Below are 25633 nucleotides of genomic sequence, written 5' to 3' on the forward strand. Positions count from 1 at the left end.
CAGAGCTGTAAGCAGGATGAGGGCCTGCTGTGCTCTGCCCTATGGGCTCATTGAATGCAAAGGGGGGGGGGTGCTGCTGTATCTTGGGGGCTGCGCTGGTGCACAGTGGCACTGCAAGCCATGGGGCTGGACCTCAGCTGAACTCCCTGGGGCTCTGTATGGCCGTAAGGGTCAGCCCTGCAGTTCTTGGTGCAAGCCGGAGCCCCTGTTTTGAATCCCACGCCCCAGCCGAGAACCCCTTGGTTGCACTAGGTGCTCTGCTCGCCTTGACTCCAAGGGCCTTTCCTCTGTGTGGCGACACACACACTCTCTCTCACCAGCAGGGCGGTGTGTGAAGCGCTTTGAGCTGCTTGCCGTGTGAACTATTTTCTATAAATTACTTAAAACCCCAGGACCCTTCTTGCCCAGATGGCTTCTGAAAAGTAGCTTTACTCCTAATCCCGCTGCAGGAATTGGGAGCCTGAACCCAGCCTGCATTTTACTCCTCAATCCTTGACCAATTTTACTGCAAAGGCCCCAGGTTCATGTTATGGTTTAGTCATGTGCACTGAATTAATCACAAGAAAGTGTGTGCTCGTGGGGGGGGGGGGGTGTCTTGTCAACCCCCCCCCCTCACGTATAATGGTTGCATTAAATGGACTTGAGTTGTCTTTTCCATGGCCCGGCTCCTTGGGTGCACCTTTATACAAGGACAAAGTAGGGAGGATTTTACACCCAATGAAAACCACTGGTGTCAGGGCCTGTGCAAGGTGCAGTGGTGAATTAGGCCCAAATCCCTTTACAGACCAGGTGGGCTAATCCAGGGCACTGACTGATGGCACTCGATTGCTCATCACATTAAAATCCAGCCCCAGCACAAGGCCCAGAGACCATTGGCCAGGGGAGTAAGGGTTTGGGGCCATATAATACAGACTGCTACTGTACCACCATCCCTGGCCACAGCAGCTCAATGGCTCCATGGCTAGGTATGGAAAAGTTAGATTTGCAGTGGTAAATGTTGGGAAACAGCCATTTACCCGAACACACACACACAACCCGACAGAACAATATTGCCACTATCGCAAGTCACAGGCAAGCGGAACAAGCCACGTGCTGCCTGAGAGCGTGAGCGGCGGACGTAAGATTTACAGGGTCTATGTTGCTACATGACGTTGCCTTGTGATTTACGGTCGAGAGCTTGCATGAGCCGCCAGCGTCACAGAGCTCTGCAGCCAGGCCAGCAGCTGCTCAGAGCTGGCTCCGCACTCAGGACCAGGTGGCTTTGGGCGGGCAAGGGCTCAGAACTGCCAAGTGACCACGGCATTTTGGGTGCTTGGAAAATGCCAGCTGGGGGCAGGTTTGGGGGCAGCTGAACAGCCACTTGGGACAGGACAGCGGCATCTACCTAGCAGCCGTGGGCAGCCCCTGCGGCAGAGAAGTGCCCCGGCCCAGGGGCTCAGGCAGCAGGAGCAGACACTCTCTACCCCGTCTAGCGCCTAGCAGGGGACAAGGCGTCATGGCATGATACGGGGTCCCGCTATTGTGTCCAGTAAAGTCTAGTCCAGAAGAAGGCACCACCCAGAAGCATAAAACACACTTTTATTATTGTGATTCTTTGGCTGAGCCCTTTTCTAAGGAGGCCTTTGCAGGCGTGTTTTCCCTGGGGACACTCACACGCTGCTTTGGTGACGGGGGGGGGGGGGGGGGGGGGGGGAGATTCATTTTCCAGCCCCTTAGGGACCGGAACGGGGTGTCGATTCCCGAGCAGGATTCAGCGGCGTGTCTTTTCTGAACAGAAAAATCGCTCCGTGGCACCAACCCTTACTTGAAAATTCCAAGTCTCATTGCTCTGAGCTGGTTTTGCCACACATAATATCCCACAATGCCCCTGGGTGCCCCCAAAGCCCCTGCTCTCGGGGGTTAAGTGCAATCGGGTTTAGTGTTAAGGCTCTTTGCATAGAACAGCAGAATTCAGGGCCTCGTTTTTTTCAAGTGCGAGTAGAGATTTTGGGTGCCACCGTTTCTGGATGCCCTCAAAGGCGGCTACACTTTCAGATCTCACCCAGCACCTGCTTTCTGAAAATCATGCCGCTTTGAGGTGTCCCCAGAATCCCTAGTCACGCTTGGAAAATGCAGGTTCAGGGTCCTATTCGCCTCCCCCATAGGAGAGCGCTTTGGAGCAGCAACGTGACCGTAATACTAATATTTAGTGCTTGGTATCTCCCAGGCACCTTGCAACCTTGGCTTAACTCCAGGCAAAGTGAATCCACCAGGTGGCTGCAAGGCAGCTGTTTCTCTGGCCTTTAAAAACCAGTGGGTGCCAGGGTGTTTAATGGAGAGCCTTCGCCACACTCCTCCTCCCTCAGAGACGGGAATTAGCTCGCTCCTTGGAAGGAGGTTTGAGGGGAATTGGATCAAAGATTTGCGTGGCTGCTGTGCTGAAAAGGCTCCTGCAATATATACTGAAGTGGGGGAGGCAGGTATTCGAATCCAGGCAGCTCATTCCCCGCAGGCCAGCGCCTTCTCCGCTCCCCTCCAAACAGAGCACCCCTTTGTAAGAAACATCTGCATTGACTTCAGTTAGTGGGTTTAGAACCAGGGCTTGATCTAAATGACAAGTCCTCCACACATCTAGCTTCCTTTTGTTTACAGAGCGATGGGATGTCTGTGCTGAGCCTGTTTCTAGCAAGGATTCTCAGGCTTGCAGCACTGGGGAGCACCGTGGCTAGTGGGGCAGAGGCCACTCGATTCCAGGACCGAGGTCTGCCCCAGATCTGCCTCGCTCTGCCCTGACCCCCCATGCTAGGTTCTCTTCTGCAACAGCAATTCCCACGGGTACCCGCAATTGCAACAAGAACGGGATTTTTTTTTTTTTTAAATAGGACAAATAAAGCATGCCCCACTTACCAGTTTAGCTCATAACCCTGAATCTGGGCCAGCCCTGCCCTTGCAAAGAGTGATTTACCCACTACCTGGCCTGGATCTAATAACTGCAGTCTGCTTTTTATTTTGCCATGCAGCGATTCTGCTTCAGAGGTTGGCAGCCTTTAAGCAATTTAAGAGCTCGCTACCTCTCCTCCAAGGCTCAGCAGAATTAGGAGAGGGAAACAGCTGGGTGTCTGAAAAAAAGGAAGGGGGGGGGAAGAGACGCTGTTTCCTATATACAAGGGTCTGCGGTGTAAAGCGGCTGCTAGCTTTCCCCGACAGGCTCACAGGCGGAGAGGGACTGGCTTGAGCTGAGTGGTGAAATGAAGGGGGGGGGGGGGGGAAGTAATCTGTAATACAGGAAATGCCCCCCCTCCACATACTGTCTCCGCGCCGGGCCAGGAATCGTGTAGCTAGAGCCAAGGTGAATTCGGGCTGAACAGCAGGGATGCGTTGCTGCCTACAGGGGTCGAGGGAGGCAGGCAGGTCAAAGCAGTGGTGCAGGGAGCTCGTCCCCCGTGGAAGGCCAGACTGGAGCTGACCTGTGGCCCTCCTAGCCCAGTAGCCTGGCTCAGCCCACGGCCCGCACCTAGGTCCCCTGTCGTTGCGTTAGATGCAGGCATGACTGGGTGACAGTATGGGGCCTGCAGCTCAGAGCAGAATGGACCCTTTGGCCTTGAAAGCGGAAATGCAAGAACCCACGCGAAGGCCTTACGTGACCCCTTCTTCCTGCCCCTCCCCCCGCCCCTCCCCCAAACACTCATCCCTGGAGCATCCGGCTTTATCTCCCTTCCCGCACTGGGTTATTTTAACCCCTCTGACCCTGGGGAGTTCTGTTATTCCCTCTCATTGTCCGCCACTGGCTAGGGGACAGGCCCCTCGCTCTTCTCCCCCGGTCTAGTTTCTAGGGATCAAAACGCTCTTGCCAGAGACGGCTGCTGGCTATTTTATCTGAGATCCGTCATTTAGCTCGTGCGCAGAAGGCAGACGTGGGGGGAGGAGAGGCCTGCAGCCCCAGTTGCCCCAGACTGGCTCAGAGGCAACGGGCGGAGCAGCAGAATAGCCCACAGTCATTTCCCCCCTCTGCTGGCCGGTAGCCCAGGGACGGGAGTTCGAGCCTGTCTTGCCTTCAGAGAGGTTTTTCTAAAAAGGAAAAAAAAAAAGTTCCAATCCCGACCGCACGAGCCGCCTGCTGTTTGGTTCCAGTCACCATCTGCCCAGAGCCATCTCCCGCAGCCCTCTGAAAAGTCAGCCCAGAAAAGTAACGGCTCCATCCCTTTGCTGACCCTCCATCCGTGGGTGGGGAGGGGGTTCCGTGTGCTGACGGGCAACACCTGGGTGAGGTGCTGACGCTGCCACAGGGGTGGGGGGCCACACAGTCTGACTCCAGCCTGGAGAAGAACCGTGCAGGCCTGAGCCTCTGGCCTCGCAGGAACCGCTCAGCAAAAGACCCAGCTAGGAAGGGTTTCTGGTGGAACGGGCTGGAGTTCCCGAGCTGCGGCTGGGCCCGCGAGGGGAGAATTCCTGCTGTCTCCTATTGCCCCGTCCCGTAAGGCCAGTTGAACGTGCTCCCAGACAGCAGCATGTCCCTAATTAGTGTTTCAATGGGCGTCTTCCCCACCAGTCTCATAAAGAAGAGCTGAGAGATGAGCGAAGCCGGCACTGCCCGGAGCGCCGGGAGCCGCAGCAGGAGCCTGCCAAAGCGCTGGGGCTGAGACGGGTACTGGGCACGGACATACTCCGTCAGGGCCACCTGAGCTTTCTCTTGCAAGCTCTCCACATGGGCAGGGTCCGAGAGGCCGCAGGCATCTGCAAAAGGCAGGGGGGGAGGAGGGGGAGAATTGTTAGCAGGGAACAGGGATTGCACAGCTCCGGACGTCCCCACCAGACCATGCTAAGGGCTGGGCAAACGCCGACACACGGTCCTGCTCCACTTCCGAGACGCGAACGCCAGGCAGGGCTACTAGAGCCTCTCCTCTGACCGCGTGTCCCAGGCCATCACATGGCTCAGTTACCCCGTATCCAACCCAGCACCTCCCGGAGAGATGGTGGCCGTGACAGGAGCAGCAAGGCCGTTACCGGCACTCCCACCTCCGCAGCCCAGAAGGCCCCGAGATGGCCAGTTCATCCCTCGCCCTGCACCTTCTGCAGCCACTCACACCAGAGCAAACCCCTCCTGCTCTGCCAGGCGCAGGGGAGTTGAACTGGGCCCATGGCATGCAGCCCACCCAGTCCAGGGGCCACCAGCGGAGGACAGGGAACACAAGCACAGCAGACCATGGTACCTACCTACCTTAGGGCTTCCATCACCCTCGGATCTAAGCACTTCCTGGGAGAGTTGGATTAACCCAGCAAGGTCCCTTAGCAGGATCTTCCACTTCTATCCCTCCCTTGGCTACAGAAGTGCCAGAATCTATGCCTGGGCTGGCAGACAGCATTGCCTAGTGGATAGAGCACTGTCTTGGGGTGTAAGGGATGTTGGTGTCAATTCCTGGCTCTGCCACTGGACCCACTCAGTGACCTTGGGCAAGTCACCCCCCCGCCCCACATGCCTTAGTTTTCCTATCTATACAAATAGAGATAACAATACTGCGCTCCGATGGAAAGTGCTCTACAAAGCAAGGGATTAGACCATAATCGGCCAGCAGGGACAAAGCTTCCTCAAATGAACACAAGAGGCTGAACCCCTCCCCACCTCTTACGGCACAATATCGCCCTGGAGAGCAGCACGGCTGCAACAATGCTCCGGGGGAAGCCTCAGCGTGGGGGTGTAGACTGCTTTCAGTGTAAACCCAGGGTAGACCCACTGCTCCCACTGCAGGCTGCACTGGCGCAGGAGCCGAGATGCCACCAACACAATCACGTAGCTGGGCACAGCCTGCCAACCCTGCACCGACGGCTTTCGTTTGAGTTCCCTGAAGTCAGTCTCCAAGTAGGAGCAACTCACCCTGCCAGCTGACGCAGAAACGCTGCCGGCTGCTATTTTATTAACCACCCAGCAGCTCGTGGCAGGGGTATCCGCCGGCCCAGATATTTTAAGAACACGGCAGCACTGCCATGTTAAACGGAGGCGGAAAGGCATCAAGCCGGTGCCCGTCTGTCACATGGCGATGGCCCTGCAGTCAGGACAAGTCCCAGAACATCATCTTCTCCTCCCCCACCTCTCCTATCTTGCATCTTTGGCTACCTTGACCTTCCTGTCACGTCTCCCAACTAAATCCAATCACCGGCATTCGGCAGCTATCCATGCAACACTGCATTAGACGCCTGGCGCGCATGTCCCACTATTGCGAGCCAAACATTGTACTGTCTGGCCCCCACGCAAACGGCCTCTTAGCAAAACAAGAACAAGCCTGCGGGTGCTTAATCCAACCACAAGGGGGTAGCGCGACTGGGCTTTTAATATAAATGCTACAAGCCAGAAAACCCAACCCCGGACTATTTGATTTGTGAGCAGACGGAAACTTCATCTCGTTAGCTGGCAGTGGGCAGGAGAACGAGCTGATTGGCTGACGAGCTACAATTGGGGATTAAATTAGAACCCCACATTGTCAGGCTGCTCTGGCTAGCGCATCCTTTAAAGGGCCCATCCTGTCATTTGGGCTGGAGCCTATGGGAATTAGGCCCCCACCTCCCACTGAAACACCATGAGCGTTTGGTACTTTTGAAAGTTTTACCCCTCAATCCCATCGAAACCCAACATGACTGAGCTCCCTAAGTGACTTAGTAGCTTTCTGGAAAATTTTACCCTGGGTGCTTGAAGCCCTTGGGTTACTTTGAAAACCCCAGGCTTCAGCGCCGTCTTTTTGGTCCCAGGAGATGACAGTAGGAAAGGCAGCAGTGCCAGGTGCACATCGTATGACACACCTGCGCACTGACACGATCTTTAGTTGTGTATAGGAAGCATTCATTGCAAAGGGCCTTCTATCTCCAACTCTCTGTGCTCAGTAACTACCCTTACACACACACACGCACGGATTTCTCCAAAGGAACCAGGCAGCCAAACCCTCCTGAGCACTGGAGGAAGCGGGAGAGAGAACTTCCTTAAGCCCTTTGGCAAATCCCAGCTGTGCCAGTCCCCAGGGCATCCCCACGTCGTGCACAGCCAGGGGGGAGAAATGGGCCGGGCAGTGTGTCCTGAAAGTCAGTACATTCAGGTCACTTTGCACCAAACTCTGGGGAGAGCAGCAACGCCCAGCAGAACTCCGAGAACCTACCCGCCTGCTTGCCTCCCCCTCGTGCTAATTTGGCTCGATGGACGGTATTTCTGACACACACCCCGTCACCTCACCATCGTTAGCATCTTTATCTTCACAACGCCCCCGGGCAGTGCTACGATCCCCATTGTACAGAACCGAGGGACGAAGCCTGGCTAGCCCTAAGTGACTTGCCCGTGGTCACGCAGGAAGGTCAGTGGCAGAGGAGGGAATGGCCCACTCAAGCACCCAAAACACTGGATCATCCTTGTTCTCTAGATATCTGTTTATAACCCAGTGCAAAGCCCCGGAGTTGTAATTCAGTGCAAAGGCTTCCTGGGGTGGGGGCGGGACGGGACAGGGAGGGTGCCGTATAGATTCACAGATACCGACACACAGAAAGAGGAGTTTTCAGGGCAGCCTGTCGCTCTTCCAGGACCACTGCTCTACGAGCAGGGACGCAGACGTCTGAGTGCTGCTTTTCAGCAGGAAGCCCCATTTCCCCAAGGCAGTGCAGAGAGCTCCTGGTCACGGGGACAATCACTTCCACGGGGGAGGAGGGTTTCACTTTCACAGAATTACAGCACCAGCTTACAGAACGTACTCACACCTCCTTGTCAGCTGTCTGACATGGGCCACCTTCATTACACTGAACTCATCAGCACCAGGAATGTGATTTTTCCTCCCTTCTTGTCAACTGTTGAGAACAACCCACTTCCACCTTAATCGAACTGGCTCATTAGCACTGACCTCCCACTCGGTAAGGCAACTCCCATCTTTTCACGTGCTGTATATTTATACCTGCCTACTGTATTTTCCACTCCAGGCATCTGATGAAGTGGGTTCCGGCCCACGGAAGCTGATGCCCAAATAAGTTTGTTAGTCGCTAAGGTGCCACAAGGACTCCTCGCTGATACAGACTGACACAGCTACCCACTGGAACCTAGCGCTAACTTTGACTTCCGAGGGCAGCACCCATCCTTGCGACATCTCGTGGTGGCTGCCTCCTTTCTGATCGTTAAGGGAAGCATCTCTTAAACGCAGGGATGATTATGTGATTTGGTGCAATTAGACGTGACGATGGGAGCAGCTGTGATATTACCGGCATTATCCTCCTCTTGCGGCAGAAGTGGGCGCTGGAGAACATTCCAGACGGCAGCAAGAGACAGGGATTCAAGGCCCAGCTCTGCCACCGATTCCCCGGAAGGCCTGGAGCAAGTCACTTAGGGCCAGCCTTTTAAAGGTACTGGTGGACGTAGGTGCCTAGCTGCTTTTGAAAATCTCACTAGCAGCCACCGACACCTTTAGGTGCCTAAATACCTTTAAAAACCTGGTTTGTCGTTGCTCCCTGCCTCAGTTTCCCACCTGTAAAATGGGGATACTGATCCTTCCTTTGTCTTGGCTATTTAGTCTGTAGCCTTTTGGGGGCAGGGCCTGGCTCTGACAGGGTCTGTGCTGCAGCCGGCCTGGAGCTCAGCTGAGGCCTGTAGCCGTGACACTGTCTTGAAGATTAGCATGAACCAGTCACTCACCTGGCGTGAAGAGGGCTATGGCCTTCAGGCAGCTGTATTCAGCAGAATCCACTTGCAGCCTGTTCAGTTTTTCCACCTGATCCTGAAATATCCGGATCTGGTCCATGAAGGACACCACGCGGTCCGCGGACATGGGGGAGGCGTGGAAGCCGGCCGCGGCCAGCAGGGGGGCCATGTGCAGCGGCAGCGCCGACTGCGCGGCGTTGAGGACGAACAGCTCACTCCAGCTCAGGCGCAGCAAGGCCACCTGGTCCGAGACCGGCAGGTCTGGGAAGAAAGGGATGTTCCGGGCCCACTCCACCGTGCTGAAGAGCAGCCTGGCCGCCAGCTCGCAGATGTTGTCGATGCCCATCACGCTGCCCTGCTGGGCGTACTGCGAGCCGTAGCGGGCAGTCGGGTAGGGCTCTGCCCGGAGCAGCTGGGAAATGAGTTCCGAGACCGGCTGCCCGTTGTAATACTCCCCGCTGGGCATGGCGTTCAGGCTGCTGCTGGAGTGGGTGGGGGGGATCCTGCCTCTCTGGACAGCTGGAAAGGAAGCGAGAGGAGAGATTAGATCCCACACGGCAACGGCACGTGCTGTCGCTACCATCGCAATGTCGTCTCGGGCGTTTAGTCCAGCCACGGCCCCGCCACACAGGCTGCAAGCGGCTCCAAGATGAGGCGGTCGCTGTTATGAGTATTACGGTAGCATCTAGGGGCCCCAGCAGAGATCAGGGGCTGGCAGGCTTAGAGCGGCACCTACTTGCATCCAATCCTGGACAGGCCCTGCCTCAGAGTCCAAACAGGCAAAGGGTGGGAGGGGAAACTGAGGCACAGAGCAGGGCAATGACTTGCCTAAGGTCACCCAGCAGCTCCGTGGCGGAGCCGGACTCCCAGAGCAATGCCTGGCCCACTGGGCCTCATTAGAATCAGTTTGGACAGAGCTGTAAACACCCTGCGTAAGGACCAGGTTGCCAGCGGAGTGGGCTCCTCAAACCTTCAGCACCACAGCCCAGGCCTCAGAGCGCAAGGGTCACTCCATTAACTGGTATCAGTAGCAGGCTGTTATCCAGCCCTTGGAGGGGTACATGACGCATACCTGGCCAGTTACACACACTAGAAATATTGATCTGAAAGGAAGATAAACCTCCTTAGCACCTTGGTGATATCACCCCTCCCCCACTCCCTAATTAGCTGCAAACGAATGCCTAACCCCAGAGATCCTAGGGCCTCTAGCGAAGGGCATTGAATGACAGATGCAGGCCCCCAGGTCTCTTCTAGAGCATTTAAAGCTTGGGAGATAGGCCTGGATTTAGCACCAGAAGCACGGAGGACTGCTGGGGTTAAGGGCAAGGAGCCCCCAGAGCCGAACAAGGAGATCAGCACCACATGGGGGCTGGCAAGGGGGTTAAGGAAACCCAGGATCAATCTGCAGATAATCTTGGCCTCTGGGGCAGCTGATTTCATCTCCATTAGCAGGCGGGATTCCAAACTGCACTGAGCCCAGGTTTCTAACCTCCAAGCGGTCACAGGAAGTTATAAAATCCCCACCCCCCACCCCCTTTGCTCTGTAGTGAGAGGAGGGCTAGCCAAGGTCATCTTTGCAATGGAAACATACATCTTCACTGCACTTGTTAACCCTGGAGGTGCTCCTCCTCCTAACTGCATGCTAAGAAAGCTATTTTTCAGCCTCCATTAGCACCCACTGCTTGCTCGGCCCCCAGTAATTAATTTATGGGCTGTTCTTGCAGCACTTAAATTAGAGCTCTAAATCATAGTAAGTGACAACAGTGCTGTCCCGACTGGCCGGGAAGGAGGAAATTAAGTCCTGCTCCTAATATCTCCTCCCTGTGCTATTTACATTTCTACCACCACCTGGGGAGAAGTAAATACGCTCTGGCTAACCGAACCACAGAGGGATGCCACCGCCCTTGATCTTTGCCCACCGCAAGGTGGAATCTGCCCAGAACAATGGCTGTGATTTTCAAGGTGAGTACTTAAACTTAGGTACCTAATTCCATATTTAGGCTGCTTAAATAATACTACCTAGTGCTTTATATCAGTAGAGCTCAAAGTGTGTCGCATGGAGAAACTGAGGCACGGGGAGGGGAAAGGACTTGCCCAAGGTCACCCAGAAGACCAGTGGCAGAGCCAGGAAGCGAGAACCTAGATCTCCTGAGTCCCAGTCCAGTGTGCACTGAGAAAATCCCATTGGGCTCAGCAAAGCACCGCTGCCCACCAGGATGCTCATCTAAGCATCCAACTTTATACAGCTAAGTGGCAAGTGCTGGCCCCTTTCTAGTGGCATTGGCCCAGGAGTCTTGTCATGAGCATTAAGAATGGACTTCGGTCCCACGAATGTAGCTGAAACTCCCCCACCCCCAACTCCAGCCCAGGGAGATCCAAGCATTTGAAGCCTGCAAGACAGACCAGCCTGGGCACGTCACTCACCCGTCCAGTTGTTGGGTCAGATCCCCAGAGGGGCCACACCCCATTTACATCGGCAGAGGATCTGTCCCGTGGCCCCGATTCACTGAAGCAGCGTAAACGACTCAAGCGTGTGCGGAAGCGTTTTGCTAACTTGGGGCCTAAATCTGTTACCTTGAGCACAGCCTGAAATCCACGCAGTGTCGCTGCCCGCTGGGGCCGGCGCACGGCTGCTCTCGCTGTGCTCATTAACAGATGTCACGCACGTGACTTTACTGGCTAGTTTAAGTCATGAGAGACACCACGCGCCTCGTCTCCAAACCTTTAGCCTCTGCTGCCAACCTGCAGACGCGGGGAGGGAAGGGATGCCGTGGAAAAGCAAAGTTACTGCAAGCAGGAGGTGCTAATTTCATGGGGGCCGGGCACCTCTGAAAATCAGATGCAACAGGCTCTCTCCTGACTTATGGCAGCTGGGAATCTGGCCAGCAGAGGCACCCAGTCTCACTGAATGCCACCGGAAACATGGCTGTGCGTGAGGAGCGAAGAATTTCTTGTCCCTCTCGTTCTAGTCCCAGCTTTGGCCTGGCCTGCTGGGAGACCCTGGGGATGTCACTGCCCCGCTCCAGGCCTCAGTTTCCCCATTTCACAGAGGGGGTCAATGATCCTGCCCTCCCGCAGAAAGCACTTTGAGGTCCCGAGATGAAAAGCGCTAGAGACTATTAAATACAATCCTGCCTGACATCAAGCAAAAAGCGAGTGGTGAATTTGTCTGCTGTTCGTGCCGTTACCCATCCTTCCCCCACCCTGCCTCTCATCACATCCTCTCTGACATCTCCTGCCCCGGCCTTGCACCTTGTGGTCTGACACCAAGACAAACTGGGTGTGAAATGCCACCGAGAAACATCCACAGTGTTTTACTCGTGTTTCGCTTTGCACTGGTGTCAACAATGGCACAAGGAGCAGGGTGGGTGGGGAATTTGGGATGGGGACTGTGGTCACCTCCCACAATACAGCTTTGATCCCTGAAGGGGGTTCTCACGTGCGACTCTAAGTAGGTCTCTAATGTCCTACATTCCCCTCGTGCAAATCACTCTGCCAGCTCCACTGCTCAAAACCCTTGTCAGCTCTTCCCAACAGGACTCTGTTGCTTGTCACTCCCTTCCCAAGCAACCCCAAGGCCCTAGCGAAACCGCAATGTTTGCAGCTAGCCATCCTGTCCAGCCAGCTCTTCTCTCAGACCTCGTGGAGCAACAGTGGCAGCAGCCTCAGGCAGCCGGGGTCTCTAGGCAAGCATCCTGAATGAGTGGCTGCTTCTGAAAACTCTGGCCTAAACTCTTTTGTTCAAATGAAGATTGCAAACCTAGGAACTTGGAATGGCCAAACTGGATCAGACCCATGGCCCATTTAGTCCAGTAGCTTCCGACCATGGCCAAAACAAGCTGCTTCAAAGGAAGGCACAAGAAACCCCTGCAGTGAACAGTTATGGGATAATTTGGGGAAATTCCTTCCTGACCTCCATTGGTTTATGCCCTGAAGCATGAGGATTTATAGCCACTCCAAAGCTCTTGGTTATTTTTAATGCTTCCTACAACATCTTTGGATATTCTCATTCTCCACAGAAATGTTCTGCCTCAGTTAAAAAGCATTCTGAGTGCTATCTTATGGCAATGAGTGCCAACGGCGTGTTGTTGCAAAGGATTTGCTGAGACTGCCACTCTCAAGTCCACTGCCTGGCTCCTTGACTGCGCCTTATGACACCGCACAGAGGAGTTCCTGATCGAGGCGGGACCCCTGCATTAAGGGGAGGAGAGAAGGTGCTGAGTAACAAGGATTCCTCTGCTTTCCAGCTCTGGAAAGTTGGGAAATTGACTCAAGAAATGCTTTAAAATGTTCTGGGTTCTACTCTCAATGCAACATGATGCCAAGATAAAGAGAACAGCCGCTAACGTCATCTGCTGCCCATACGCCCCCGCCCCCCGGATATACTGCCACAGAAATTTGCATAACTGAGTCAATATTGGAACTGCAAAGGATTAGTCTAAATTCAACTCGGTTTCCATCTGCGACCTTTAAAGCTGCTAGGTCAGGTGGTCTGGTACAAGGTTCCAGGTGAGTCACCGAATCGAGCCAAGGCTTTGGCTTTCCAAACAAACACCACCTGTTGGACTGGTACGGGAGCCGCCCAAGGGCGGACTGAAACGGCAGAAAGGGTTTTGTATTCTGCCCTGAGACTGGGATTTCACGGTGACAATAACGGCTGCTCCCAGATCTCACAATCCGCGCGGGGATTCCCTGGCTGGCTCCTAGGACGGCAGGTGTGCTCCACGAGACCTTGCAGTAAGGCCACATTCTCGACTGTGTTTCCTTGGGGCAATTCTGCTGACTACAAAGGAGCCTTGCTGGCATCAAACCAGCAGAAGGGCATTAGCTCAGCCTCTCCAACTGCAGTCCCTGGCACGTCATCAACCGTGCACAAGATACACGGGCGGCAAAATCCTCAACTGGTGTAAACTGTAGGGGATGGAACGTAACTTACTAAGAGAAGGAACCGGGAGATCCTGACTCCCCCAACCCACCCCCAGGGCTGGTTTTAACGTGGATTAAAAATCTAACCCTATTTCCCAGAGGCCCCAGTTGTGCTCCCGCTGGCACAAAGCAGGAGGCATTCCACTGCACCGTGCGAAGCTGGGGCAAGAGAGAGGAGATCAGGCCAGGAGTTTCTAATCCTCCCTAGAACATGTCCAGTCACATCTTGGGGAAGCGCGTGCCTTGGGATTTACAGGCCGTTTGGCTGGGCCTCAGCTTCGGGATCTGATCCAGCAACCACCTCCTCTGCTGTAGCATTTACTCCCCTGGTTTTCTAGGCAGCTGGCGAGCAGCGTTTACTAGTTCTAAAAGCCAAACAAAAGGAGAATCTGCAGCTGCTCCGTCCAAGGCAGGGCGTGGTGCATTTAGGGGGGGATTTTACTCTCGTCTCCTTCTCAAGAGGCACTGGTTCGGATTGCGAGCCCCGGGCACTGATCTAACTGTTGTCCCGGCTCCAGTGGTCCCAGGCCGGGACAGCTGCATTGCAGGGGGCCCGCTCCTTCCTGGAGCATGCCCGGAGGCTAGGAGCTGCTGTGGGAAGCAGGACAGGCCCATTACGCTGATTCCACCCCAGCAGGCAATCCCCTTCGTGGCAGAGGAAGCCCCGCTGCGCTGCGGGAGGTATGGCTGATTCCTAGCCCCTTCCTGACACCGGAGGGGTTAGTTTAGTGGCAGGGAACAGCCAGTGTTTAAAAATACTGGGGGAGGTTTTCAAAGGCAGAGACAAGCGTTAGGCACCCAAATCCCATGGGCGTCCACTGGGAGTTGGGCACCTAGCTGCCCTCTGAAAACAACCCATCCAGGAGACATGTAACTGACCGCCCACAATGCTGATCCACGCAGCCGCGCTGGCATTTTCAAAGGGCCCTACTGCCTGTCCAGTCTCCCCTGGAACTTCAGTGGGTTTTGGTAGCCTGAAGCCTTGATAAAATCCCAGCTAACAGTTAACCACCAGCCCACCTCCGTTTCCAAGCAACGGCAATTCAAGAACTGGCATTCCAGCTGGTCCAGAGCAGTGCTCTAACTCCTGCCCCGAGGGCCTGGCTTTCCAGAGAGCTCGGTTTCCATTAGGCATCAACCCAAGCGGCTGGGTTTTCAAGAATGCTCGCTGACTGCAGAGGTCTCCTGGAAATCTGGCCATCAGCGTCACAATGGGAGCTGCTGGGGGCTGAGAGCTCTCGCAAATCTGGGCCTCATTAAGATGCCTAAATGGGAGCTGAGCTCTTGTCAAAACCCGGCCCCAAGAGCCCAAACGTGCATGGCTCCTGTAGCACCAATGCACGCTGGGGAGGACAGACCTAGATATATTCTGCACTGATTCTCACAGTGCCCTTGCATTGGCCACAGCTTATCAGTGCAAGATAGAGCAGCTCAGAGGTTGCTCTAAGTTACGTCCCTTTGCTCTGGTCTCTAGGGGTACATCCACCCTGCAGCTGGGAGCGAGCCAGGTAGACAGGCTAGCCAGCCGGCAGGCTTATATTCTAGCAGCTACCCATGTGGCAATGTCCAGGCTGCTATTTTTAGCATGCTGGCTTCCGCACTGCTAGTGTATGTCTGTCTACCCCATGGGAACATATGCCAGCTGGGAATCAGCGTGGCACTGCTCCATCCCATGCCTTCTACGGCAGTGTTTGTGTGGGCCGAGTTACCTTCTTTCCTCATTCCCACGTGAAAGCACTTCTTCAGGCGGCAGTACTGGCACTGGTTGCGGTGGTGCTGGTCAATCTGACAGTCTCGGTTAGACCTGTGTGCAAATCAGACAAGAACACGCCATTGCAAGGGGGTAGGAAAGTGCTGACCCAAGAAGAGAAATGTGTTTTGTTAGGTAAGTACAGGGGAAGGTGGGGGTGATAGGGCATGAAACTGGGGTTTAGCTTACAGGCTCCTCTGTGGGACCTCAGGCAGGTCACATGATCGCTCCTTGCCTCAGTTTCCCTGTCCAATGGGGACAAGAGTGCCCTGCTGCACGGGGGGGGGGGGGGGGAATAAATACATTAGAGATTTTGACAGGCCCAGATATCCAGGAATGGGAGCCTGAGGAGTATTTTAGACAGCCAGACTGGGCTGAGCGCTGTATTGCATTAATGCTGGGCTGAGAGGCCTCAACAGAAACAGGGACTCCGCTGCGCCAGGCACTGCACACACGGACAGCAAGGCAGAAACTCTGCTTCACCGAACAGCTCTCGTGGGGAGCAAGAACTGCCCTGAGTTGCTGGGACCCTGGATGAAATTCACCCCTAGGCAGAGGCCCAGCACTCGGCCTAGGCCCCCCAGAAGCAGATCATGGCGCTTACGAACGTGCTGCCCGGCACAGGGCTCTGCTTCCGCACTCAAGTCCCTGGGCTGGCCCATCTGCACAGGGTGAATTGCGCCCAGGATCCATTGCTCGGGAAAGGGTCTAGCCCCCACCCTGCAAGAGCTGCTCTCCCACACGGCCTGCCGGCGGCCAGGCCTTCCCAGCATGGAGGAGGGGGCAGCCGAGTTTAAACTGAAAACAGCTGAGCCAGCCTTCCTTTTGTTCCCAGACGCTTGAAGAATTCCAGCTATTTCCTATGAGAACATCTCAGCCTTTCCAGGCAGGGGAGGGGAAGGGTCACTTCTCTTCCCAGCACACACAACTCATTTACCTGCCCTGCTAAGTAAACAGCATAATAATCCCCGCCCCATTAAAGCCTGTTGATTGCTTTCCCAGGTACTAAGCACTTGCAGATTTATTTCCATGGGTCTCATGTTCAGCTCTGCCTGCCTAAGGCCTTGTCCACATGGGCGATTTGCCTGGCTTGGGGTGGGGGGTGGGGATTCTCTAGGGTAGGCAGGGTTAAATCATTATCTGCCCCCGTGCAACTGTGACTCCGCTTTGGAGAAGGGGCTCATGCCGATGGCACAACGCTGGCCCCTCTGAAGTCAACAGCAAAAGTCACTGGGTCAGATCCTGAACCGTCGGAGCTCCACTGAAACCAGTGCAGGGCAGACACCAGTTCACGATCTCTCCCCTCGCCCCGTCTTCAGTGCGGCCCCACCACTGCAAACCACCATCTTCGCCTGCCTTCAGCTAGACTGAAAACTGGGCAAGTCCCACGGAGACAAGGCCTGGGTGACAAAAGCTGGGAGTCGGCCGTGCACCTGACCCCCATTTACCCAGCTTTCCGCAGAATCAGCACCCCCGGAATAGTCAGTCCCTGGGGAATGACCAGAGCTTGCCCGTTTCCCCTCTGCACACGGATCCTTTGAAATGGACCAAGCGTAGCATCAGACAATGCACTGCCCCGTTAGTGGTACTGGTAGTGGGGGTGGCATCCTATATTTGGTAGGCTCTGCAAACGCCTAGTCCCTGCCCCCCCCCCGAGCGTCCAGTGTAAGTAGACTGAAAACGAAGTGGAGAAGGAAAGAAATGAATCCTATGAGCAACAGCATTGGCTCCTGTGTTGTTTTATAGATGGGCTGTGCAGACCCAGGGCGATCCTCAGCTGGCATGAATCTGTCTAGCACCATTGTCTTCAAGAGAGCTGTGCGTCTCGCAGCAGGCGAGGATCTGGGCCCGAGGGAGCTTTGAGGGGAAGGTCACTTGGGGGTGCGGGGCATGAATGGTGAAAAGAGTAAGGGAGGGGACTCAGGGAAGGGTGAAGGATATGAAGAGGAGGGATGAGAGAAGGCTCAGCGGAGAGCCGGGCAGAGCCAGGAGTAACAATGCTTGCAAGCACTACGGGCCCAATGGCGAGCTGGGAGCAGGTCCATGACTGCACGCACCAGTCACCGCTCACTAGCAGGGGTAAGGGTCTCCCAACCCGGCCCGAAGCACGAAAAACCCGCCCAGCCGCTTTCCAGCAGCCCAGGCCGTGTGGAGAGGTAAGCGACTCAGCAGGGTCGCTCTGATAGCGAAGGGTGGTCGGTCAGAGCAGAGGTGGGGAACCAAGCTACTAGCCCTGGTCCCATCTTCATGGGCTCATCTCCTGGCCCTGCGCACGTGCGAACAAGGATGAGCAGGAGAAAACGCATCCCCATCCTCGTCACTTTGGGCCTTACATTTTGGAACAACGCCAGACAAGATGTGAATAGGAAAACAACCAGAGAAGTAAACAGACAGGACCCATAACTACCAGCCCCTGCTGCTCTGATCAGGAGTGGTTAAAAACAATGGTAAATACTAATAATTCAGGGGTCCTAAGCCCCATGAAAACCTTCCGCCCCGATTTTGAAAAGCATCTAAGCCTGCTATGAAGTTCCATCGACTTCAAGGAGACCTGCACCCATTACGTGTTTTAATGAACAGGGATGAGCAGATTCGCATGCTTAAAGTTAAGCACGTGCTCAAGTGTTTTGCTGAATCAAAGCCAGGAGTTCGGAGCATCCCGTTTCTCTTGAGCGCTGCGGCCCTTTTCTGTGCGCTCAGACCCCACTTGCCATCACACTCACGGTACGAGACGCACGTTCCCATAGTCCGGGATGTGAAGCAATGGATGTTGGGAGAACAAACCCCAGGTTTTCGACCCCTAAGAGGGACGGCTATCCGGAGAGTCTCTCCAGGATCCGAACCCAGCACGCACACAGCTGCACTGCCCCGGTGTCTGGAATCGTGGGCCTTCTTCAGCCAGAGATGTCTCCTGCCCAGCTTGCGACTGAACACAAGGTGCTGTTTTAGTTAAGAGAAGTAAATGGTGGGGTGTGAAGGAGGCTTTGACACACTCCCAAAATCTGATCATGTGCATTCAGGGTGAGTTCCCGCCCCTTGTTCTCAAAGAATTTTGCAAATTGCTACCTTGAGCTTTGTTCCTGCGTAAGTAGGACATGGCAGTCGCCCCTTTGGGGCCTGATTTTCATAAGGACTCTGCTCCCAATTAGGCAGTAAAATAAGCAACCAGATTTTCTAAGACGCTCGGCACACTGGGTGCCGAGGTCTTTTGAACAAAAATGGCTGGAAGCATCACAACAGGAGCAGCTGGGTGCTGAGCCCTTTGGAAAAATCTGCCCCCGACTGTGGGCGCAGAGTGTTTGAGAATTGGCACCTTAGTTTGTCAAGGGGGACGAGGCATAGACATGAGGATGGTATAAAAGCATGCAAATGAAGCAGAGGATTGGTTCTGACTTTATATTTTCAACGGGATCACCAGCAAAATAACGCATGATCAAGTGAAAGGCAGGGGGGAAAAAATGTAACCCAGGCACGGTGGCCAGTCAGTCTGCAAAGAAATCCCACTCGTTGCCAGCATGAGTGAAAGCATTTGGTTATACCTCGGAATCCTGACATGAATATCCTAATTTTTACATGACTCCAGAGATGAGCCACGTACGGCTTTAACAACCGTTCATACAGGAATTAATTCACCCTGAACCTCACCACTGTGTTTAACACATTTAAGATGTGTTGCTGATCAAAAGTTATTCTAGTGGAGAAGAGATAAATCTAAACATCAGATGACATCTTCATCCCAGGGCTCCGTTACAGCGGTTTGGGCTGGAGCTTGAGAAACCATTTGTATCACAAATCCCTGTGTAAAGAGGGCTAGAAATTCACGACAGACAAACCGGGGTACAAACAGTGCTTTTGGTTCAATTCCATTCAGACACCCCAGGCCAAAACCTGAGCTTCATAGAGCGAAACTGATCTCTACCAGCTGAGAATCTAGGCCTTGCGTTACAGTAAGGGCCAAAAAAAAAAAAATTTTTTTTAAAGAAAAGAGCTTTTTATGTTATTTTAAAACTTAAATAGTTGTATTTAAAGCCAAGAGTTCTTAGCAAGTTCTCCTAGACACATTGTACCTATACAGGAAAATGTGAGAACACAGGAGGTGTGTATGGTGCTAATTATGCAATTAGGATGTGTCATTATTTAGTACAAGAACTAAACTGCATCCAACTCAGTTTTTAAAATTCAAATTAGAGCAATTTTGGCTTGATGTTGCTGTGACTCCTTTAAGGAAGCCCACTACAGGACTGCCTGGGGAAAGCATTGCATCTGCCCTCGCTTAGGAACTGTGTACTGGAAACTAACATTTTTATTTCATCCTACATTTCTCTGAGCGCAAAGCGAATAAGCTAACCCCTAAATATGTGCTCTGACCCAAGAGGCGCAAAAATACATTGACGTTCCGATGTGCTACTTTTCTCAATAAATTTGTACCTAACTACTAAGCAACAGACAATCAATCTTCTTTCTTTGCAAAAACAAACACTCTTTGCATTTGTCCCCTCTCTACTTCAGAATGCTGGTATTTTCAGGATACATATAGCCAGTCTTCAAGTAACAAGACTAGGTAGCTCTTATCTAGTGCTTGTCATCAGTAGATATCAAAGCACTTTACAAAGTAGGTAAGCATCATTATCAGGATTTGGGGAAACAGGGGCACCGTTCCATGATATAGCAAAGGTTCACTCAATGTATTGTGTCCACATGCCCAGAATTCATAGCGGTGGCAACATACAGCAGGTTTTTAGGATATCGCAACCTTCCAAAACCCAAAGTGCAGGGGACAAAAAAAACTGCACAAAGTTTAACAGCTGCAGGATTAATTTCATGCACACAAGGTCCCTAACGTCAGTTTCACATGACAGCATTTCTGCTGTTAAGAACTGAGGATAAAGAGGAAATCAGTCTCACCCCCAGCTAAGAGGAGGTACCGAACAGTACATAGGGGAGTTTGAATCTGGGCTATGCGAACTGAGAGGGTCAGAAACTGCACGATCAAAGAGCAAGTTGTGCTGCTGTATTTATCAGGTTTGAGTCTCGTGACTTCCACCATGACCAGGGCGGTGAATGACTATTTCTGTTAATATAGACACTCAGATGCAATACTGAGGAAATCACTTGTGCACCCAAGCTGGTAGGCAGCCATTCTTATGGAATCTACTGGTGTAGCAAGTACCGTTATGCAAAATTTGATTTGCAAGAACGCCTAGGGCTCTTTACGGTACCATACATGCATGTGAGCCTAGATCTGCCTTGTGTTTACTTCTCTGCCTTGGAAAGTAGTCTTCTTCTAAGAGGAGTCAAGGCCACTAACCAGTCTCCGGTACCCCTACTGATTTTCAGAGCTACTCCTGATTTACACCAGAGTGAGAGGAGAATCGAGCTCCGTAACAGATGGGGATTTGTGCTTTTGGTTCGAATTAGCCGCCACATCAGGTTTTTTAAAAGGCTGCTTTCTGCTGAGGCACTGGGGAACATCATGATTCATAATAACAACCGCTGCACGTTTGCAGAGAACCGTACAGCCATTAATTAATTAGCTGCCACGCTAGCTGGAGACGGGAAATCTAACCACAAGGAAGAGCCTGCACCGTGTATCACCACCGGCACTGGTGCAAGGGACCACACGAGAGGCCAGGAACTGGGCCCATTTTGCACCAGGGTACATGGCCGCCCAAGGGGCAGGCGTGGGGCTAGGGGGGTTGTGGAATCATCCTCACGGGGTTAAGAGCCGGTTAGGCAAACACCTGTCAGGGATGGGGTCTAGATAGTTCAGTGCTGCCATGAGGGCAGGGGCTGGACTAGATGACCTCGCGAGGTCCCTTCCAGGCCTACAAGTCTCTGATTCTAGAGGACAAATCCACACAGGCCCCAGGCGGGTGCCCAGGCCTGCCAGGTGAGCCCCTACCTGCAGGTGTAACTCAGGTTCCTCCGGATGCTCCGCTTGAAGAAGCTCTTGCAGCCCTCGCAGGTGAAGACCCCGTAGTGCTTCCCGCTGGACTTGTCCCCGCACACCGTGCAGTCCACCTGGATGCTCGGCTTGTCCTCGTCCCCGTGCTCCTGGTCGCTCACCCCACCTTGGGGCGACACCGAGTCCTCTTCGGAGGTCCTGGGGTAACCCTTGTCCACCCCGTTGGTGTCTCCGTTCGGGTCTCCCCAGCCTCCAGCCACCATGGCCATATCTCTGGGGGGCACCCGAGGAAACAGCGACGCCTTCCAATGGGAAAAACAAATCAGCGGGGGGGAGGGGACAGAGCAAAACCGAGCGAGTTAATGGTTAGTGGGCGCAGGAGGGTAACTCCGGCCTGGGGCGGCCGCCCTAGCGCTGCGTGGCTCGGGGCTGGGAGCCTCAGCCCGGCCCGTTAGTCCGTGGGGCTGCGCTGGGGCAGGAGCGTTGAAAATCCCAGCGGCGCAGGCTGGGCCCGAGCCCCTTTACTCTGCCCCCCAAAGCCGAGCTCGGCCAGCCCCACCTGGGGAGCAGCCGGCGCCGGAAAAACAAGTCCAACAAGTTTGCCCAGCCAGGGGCGGGTGCGCGGGGGCTGGCCGGGCAGCGCGCAGGGCAGCGCGCAGAGGGCGGCTAAGGGCGCAGCCCCCGGGGCACGGGCGAGCCGACGCGCTGCTGCAGCGGCCGCTGCCCCGGCCGGAGCCTCCGCCCGAGGCCGAGCGCCCCGCGGAGCCGGGTCCCCGCAGGGCTGGGGCGCGCCCGCCCCGCGATCGGCCCCTACGGGGCCCCCGCCGCCGGTGCTGCGTCCACAGGGCGGGCGGGCGGCGCGGCCGGCACCCCCCGCTCGGCCTCCTGCAGCTGCGGGGCTGGAGCCACCGGGCGCCTCCGCCGGCCTCCCCGAAGAGCAGGGCTCAGCAGCCGCCGCCGCGATGCTCCTCCTCCCCGGCAGGCCGCCTCCCCGTCCGCTGCCTCCGCGGTCCCGCCCCGGCCCGGCCCCTTCCCTCCCCGGCTGCCTCCGTCCTCCTCTCCCCTGCCAGTGCCTCCCCTGACTCCTCTCCTCTCCCTTCCCTCGCACCCGCCTCCCTCCATCCATCCTCCTCTCCCTTCCCTCCTTCCCTCGTACCCGCCTCCATCCTTCCTTCCCTCCTTCGTCCTCCTCTTCCCCTTCCCTCCCTCCTTCCTTCTCTTCTCCCTCCTTCTTTCCCCCTTCATCCTTTTCTTCCCCCTTCCCTCGCACCTGCCTCCCTCCGTCCTTCCTTCCTTCTCTGTCTCCCCTAGTGTTTGGGGCCCTGGGGAGCCAGCACCCGAGGGGAGGCAGGGCTGGGAGGAGATATTGGTGTCCCAGGCCCTGGGAGGAAGCAGTGGATCCCCCATGATACCCCGGAGCCAGGCACATGCCCCCGCCCCAGATCTAACAGCTGCCCCTAGAGTCTGTGGGGACTGACCCCAGCCCAGTGACCAGGGCAACTGACCTTCGTCAGCTTGGCCCAAGGCAGCCACCCCCCAGCTTCTCCTCTGCACTAGGTTCCCTTTCAGGAGCCCTTCTGCCTGCCCCCCGGGCTCACCCCCCACCCCACCAGCCAGCCACCACTGCACTCCCCCCCCCTCGGGCCACTCCCCCATGGGACCCCTTGCCCCCCCCTCCGGCCCTGCGCTCCCACTCAGGGTCCCTTCCCCCACAGCGTGTGCTGTTAACGTGCATGGCCGCGCTCCAGAGCGTGCTGTGCAATACCCTGCGTTTCAGTTTCCCTGGCAGTCAGCAGCCCCTCTGCTTGCCCGGCTGCCAGCAGCCCTGTTTGCTTTCGCAGCCGTCCCCCCCAGATAACAGGAGCCATTTACAGCGTCTCCAGTCTGCTTCCCAGAGCGCCTTCCAGAACATTAAACAAGCTGCGCATTCCTGAAAGGCCTGCAGATAAGGAGGGTGGCAGAGGCCATTACAGGAGCAGGGGAGGTTCAGGGTGCAGCACTTCCTGCTCTGGCTGTTTGTCCAGTGTTACAAAATGTCCAGGATCGGCAAAATCTCCCTTCCGCTGGCTCGTACCCAGGCACCCCGTGATTGTCATCCTGGGAGCAGGGGAGTTGGAAACAGCCAACCCCAGCATGTGCCCTACTACAGCAAATTAACCTTAGGAACAATAATACAATCCATGGGCCTGGCTTTACAATGACCTCTGTGCTGCACAGCGTTACTCCTGGGGGGATTCTGTGCCACCGCGCCTACGCAGACTTTCTGTCCCCCCGCAGATCTTTGCTTCCCCACAGAAAAATGACTTTCTGAGGGGGAAGCCATAAGAGTGGTCATGTGACCCTCCCCAGCAGCATGTTTCAGGTGCCTAGAGCAGCCAGCAGAGAGGTAAATCACTGTGGGGCAGAGGGCGGGACTGGGGACGATCCGGCGCCAGGCCCAGCTGCTAGTCCCGGCTGGGCTGGGGAGGACGGGACTTGCTCTTCCCCTGCGTGGCATCCAGGGCTGGGTCAGACCCACCTCCAGATTCCTCCCTCAGCGAAAGGAAGCTCTGCCAGCTCCCCTCCTCCCCACCCCTTCCTGTACCCATCAGTCCTCAGCCGCAGGGGGAGGGATCTCTGTACAGGGAGCTGCTCCCCCAACCACTGTTCATCCAGACCCCCTCAGACCCAGACCCTCCTATTGAGCCTCACTCCCCCTGCACCTGGACCACCCGGATGAGCCACCCGCACCCAGATCCCCACCCCACTGAGCTCCCCACATGCAGAACCCCCCCCGCCATGAGCTCCAACCACCTTCACCTGGACCCTCCCTGCAGAGTCCCATTACCATTGCACAGCGAACCCCGCAACAAGCCACTGCACATCCAGATCCCTCCCGCACCTGGATCCCCCACTGAGCCGCCCCACACAGAACCCTCTCAACCCCCTCCACACTTGGATCCTGCCTTGCTGAACCTGCCTGCCCACCCCTGGTGCACCTGGCAGGGAGGGGCAGGGCCCTGGGGTGTTTCTGGGGCAGGCCGGGTCCTTGTGCTGTGGCAGGGTTGGGTGCAGACTCACCGCTGAGTCTGTGTCCCGGGGGGGAGCTGCACCGTGATCTCCCACCCCTGTGCAGCCAGGGCTGGCTCCAGGCACCAGCGGAGGAAGCACGTGCCTGGGGCGGCACATGCTAAGGGGCGGCATTCCGGCCATTTTTTTTTTTTTGGCTTGGGGCGGCAAAAATCGTAGAGCCGGCCCTGTGTGCAGCCAGTGGCCTGTGCTCCCCAATGCCCTGCTGGAGCCTCACCATTTATTTGACAAATAAAATTTGCAGAATTTTAAAATATTGTGAGTAGGTGTCTTAATTTTGTGGTGTAGAATTTTTAACTTTTTGGCGCAGAATTCCCTCAGGAGTAACAGCGTGGCCTCTCACCTTCACCACAGCAGTGGGGCTCAAACTCACACCTTCCTGTTCCAAATGCACAGGCCCCTTGAGCTAAGGGAGAATCTCTAGTGGCTAAATGCAGTATAGGGTTAATGCCACACAGAGAATGTCCACCCTGCAACTGGGAGGTGTAATTGCAGCATGTGTAAACATACCTGAGCTGGATCAGGTGGGTCTGCACATGCTGCAATCACACCTCCGGCTGCCGTGTATTGAGACTCAAAGCTGAGCAGTTGTGGTTGCATCCAGTAGAAGATAGTGGTTACACGCATGCACACAATTATTATAGTGGCATCTAAAGGCTGCACCCAAAGCAAGGTCCCATTGTGCTAGGCACTGTACATGCACAGGCACCAGTAAGAAACGCTCCCTGCTCCAACCAGGGTACGATACAGATGCAAGGCATGAGAAAGGGAGGATTCTTCCCATTTTACAGATGGGGAAACAGAGGCACAGAAAGACAAAGTGACTTGCCCAGGATCAAACAGGGAGTCTGAAGGAGCCAGGGGTTGAACCTAAGCCTCCTGAGTCCCCCCGCTGTACCCAAGGCCACCCTTCCTCTCTATTATAATTTAACTTTACCCTTTACTGAATACAGCAATTCTTTCCCCAACGTACTTCCCACACTGTTCACTCACCTGCTACCCTAGGACTGTGAAATGTGACACTCGTGCATTCAGTGTGGGCTTCTGCTGACAGGGCAGGACAAGGCCCCCCAATTGAAATGTGACATTTATATCCTAGGTCACTGAAAGGTCCTCAGCTTACACAAAGGATATTAGCGGCACCTGTGGAATTGTCACCCTGCAGAGGAGGCCTCCAGTTGGGAGGAATTAGGTCTGCGCAGCGAGCTGCAGCTGTGGGCATGGCCAAAGGTGAACTCTCTGAGGCGGTTTCTGATAGTTGCTTCTGCCCCAATGGCTGGACTGTGCTCACCTAGAAGATAGAGAGGAAGACATGGATCATTTCACCCAGCCCTGGAATGCAGCC

General features: G+C 55.1%; 1 protein-coding gene across 3 annotated transcripts; it reads right to left on the reverse strand.

Moving 5' to 3' along the window:
- Positions 1-1378: 1378 nt before the first annotated feature.
- Positions 1379-25418, reverse strand: NR2F6 (nuclear receptor subfamily 2 group F member 6). 3 transcript variants are annotated; one of them, XM_039515927.1, is made up of 5 exons: positions 25282-25418; positions 21217-21521; positions 15274-15368; positions 8633-9157; positions 1379-4713 (listed from the first exon to the last, which is right to left on the reverse strand). In XM_039515927.1, the coding sequence occupies exons 2-5, from the start codon at positions 21486-21488 to the stop codon at positions 4439-4441; spliced, it is 1167 nt and encodes a 388-aa protein (XP_039371861.1). In that variant the 5' UTR covers positions 21489-21521; positions 25282-25418; the 3' UTR covers positions 1379-4438. The 3 variants fall into 3 exon arrangements, with proteins under 3 accessions (XP_039371861.1, XP_039371862.1, XP_039371860.1); XM_039515928.1 differs by lacking the exon at positions 25282-25418 and adding an exon at positions 18038-18254 and having other exon boundaries at positions 21217-21345; XM_039515926.1 differs by lacking the exon at positions 25282-25418 and having other exon boundaries at positions 21217-21904.
- Between the last annotated feature and the right edge of the window lie 215 nt (positions 25419-25633).

This window comes from Mauremys reevesii, linkage group 26 (genome assembly GCF_016161935.1).
Source record: "Mauremys reevesii isolate NIE-2019 linkage group 26, ASM1616193v1, whole genome shotgun sequence".
Taxonomy (NCBI): domain Eukaryota; kingdom Metazoa; phylum Chordata; order Testudines; family Geoemydidae; genus Mauremys; species Mauremys reevesii.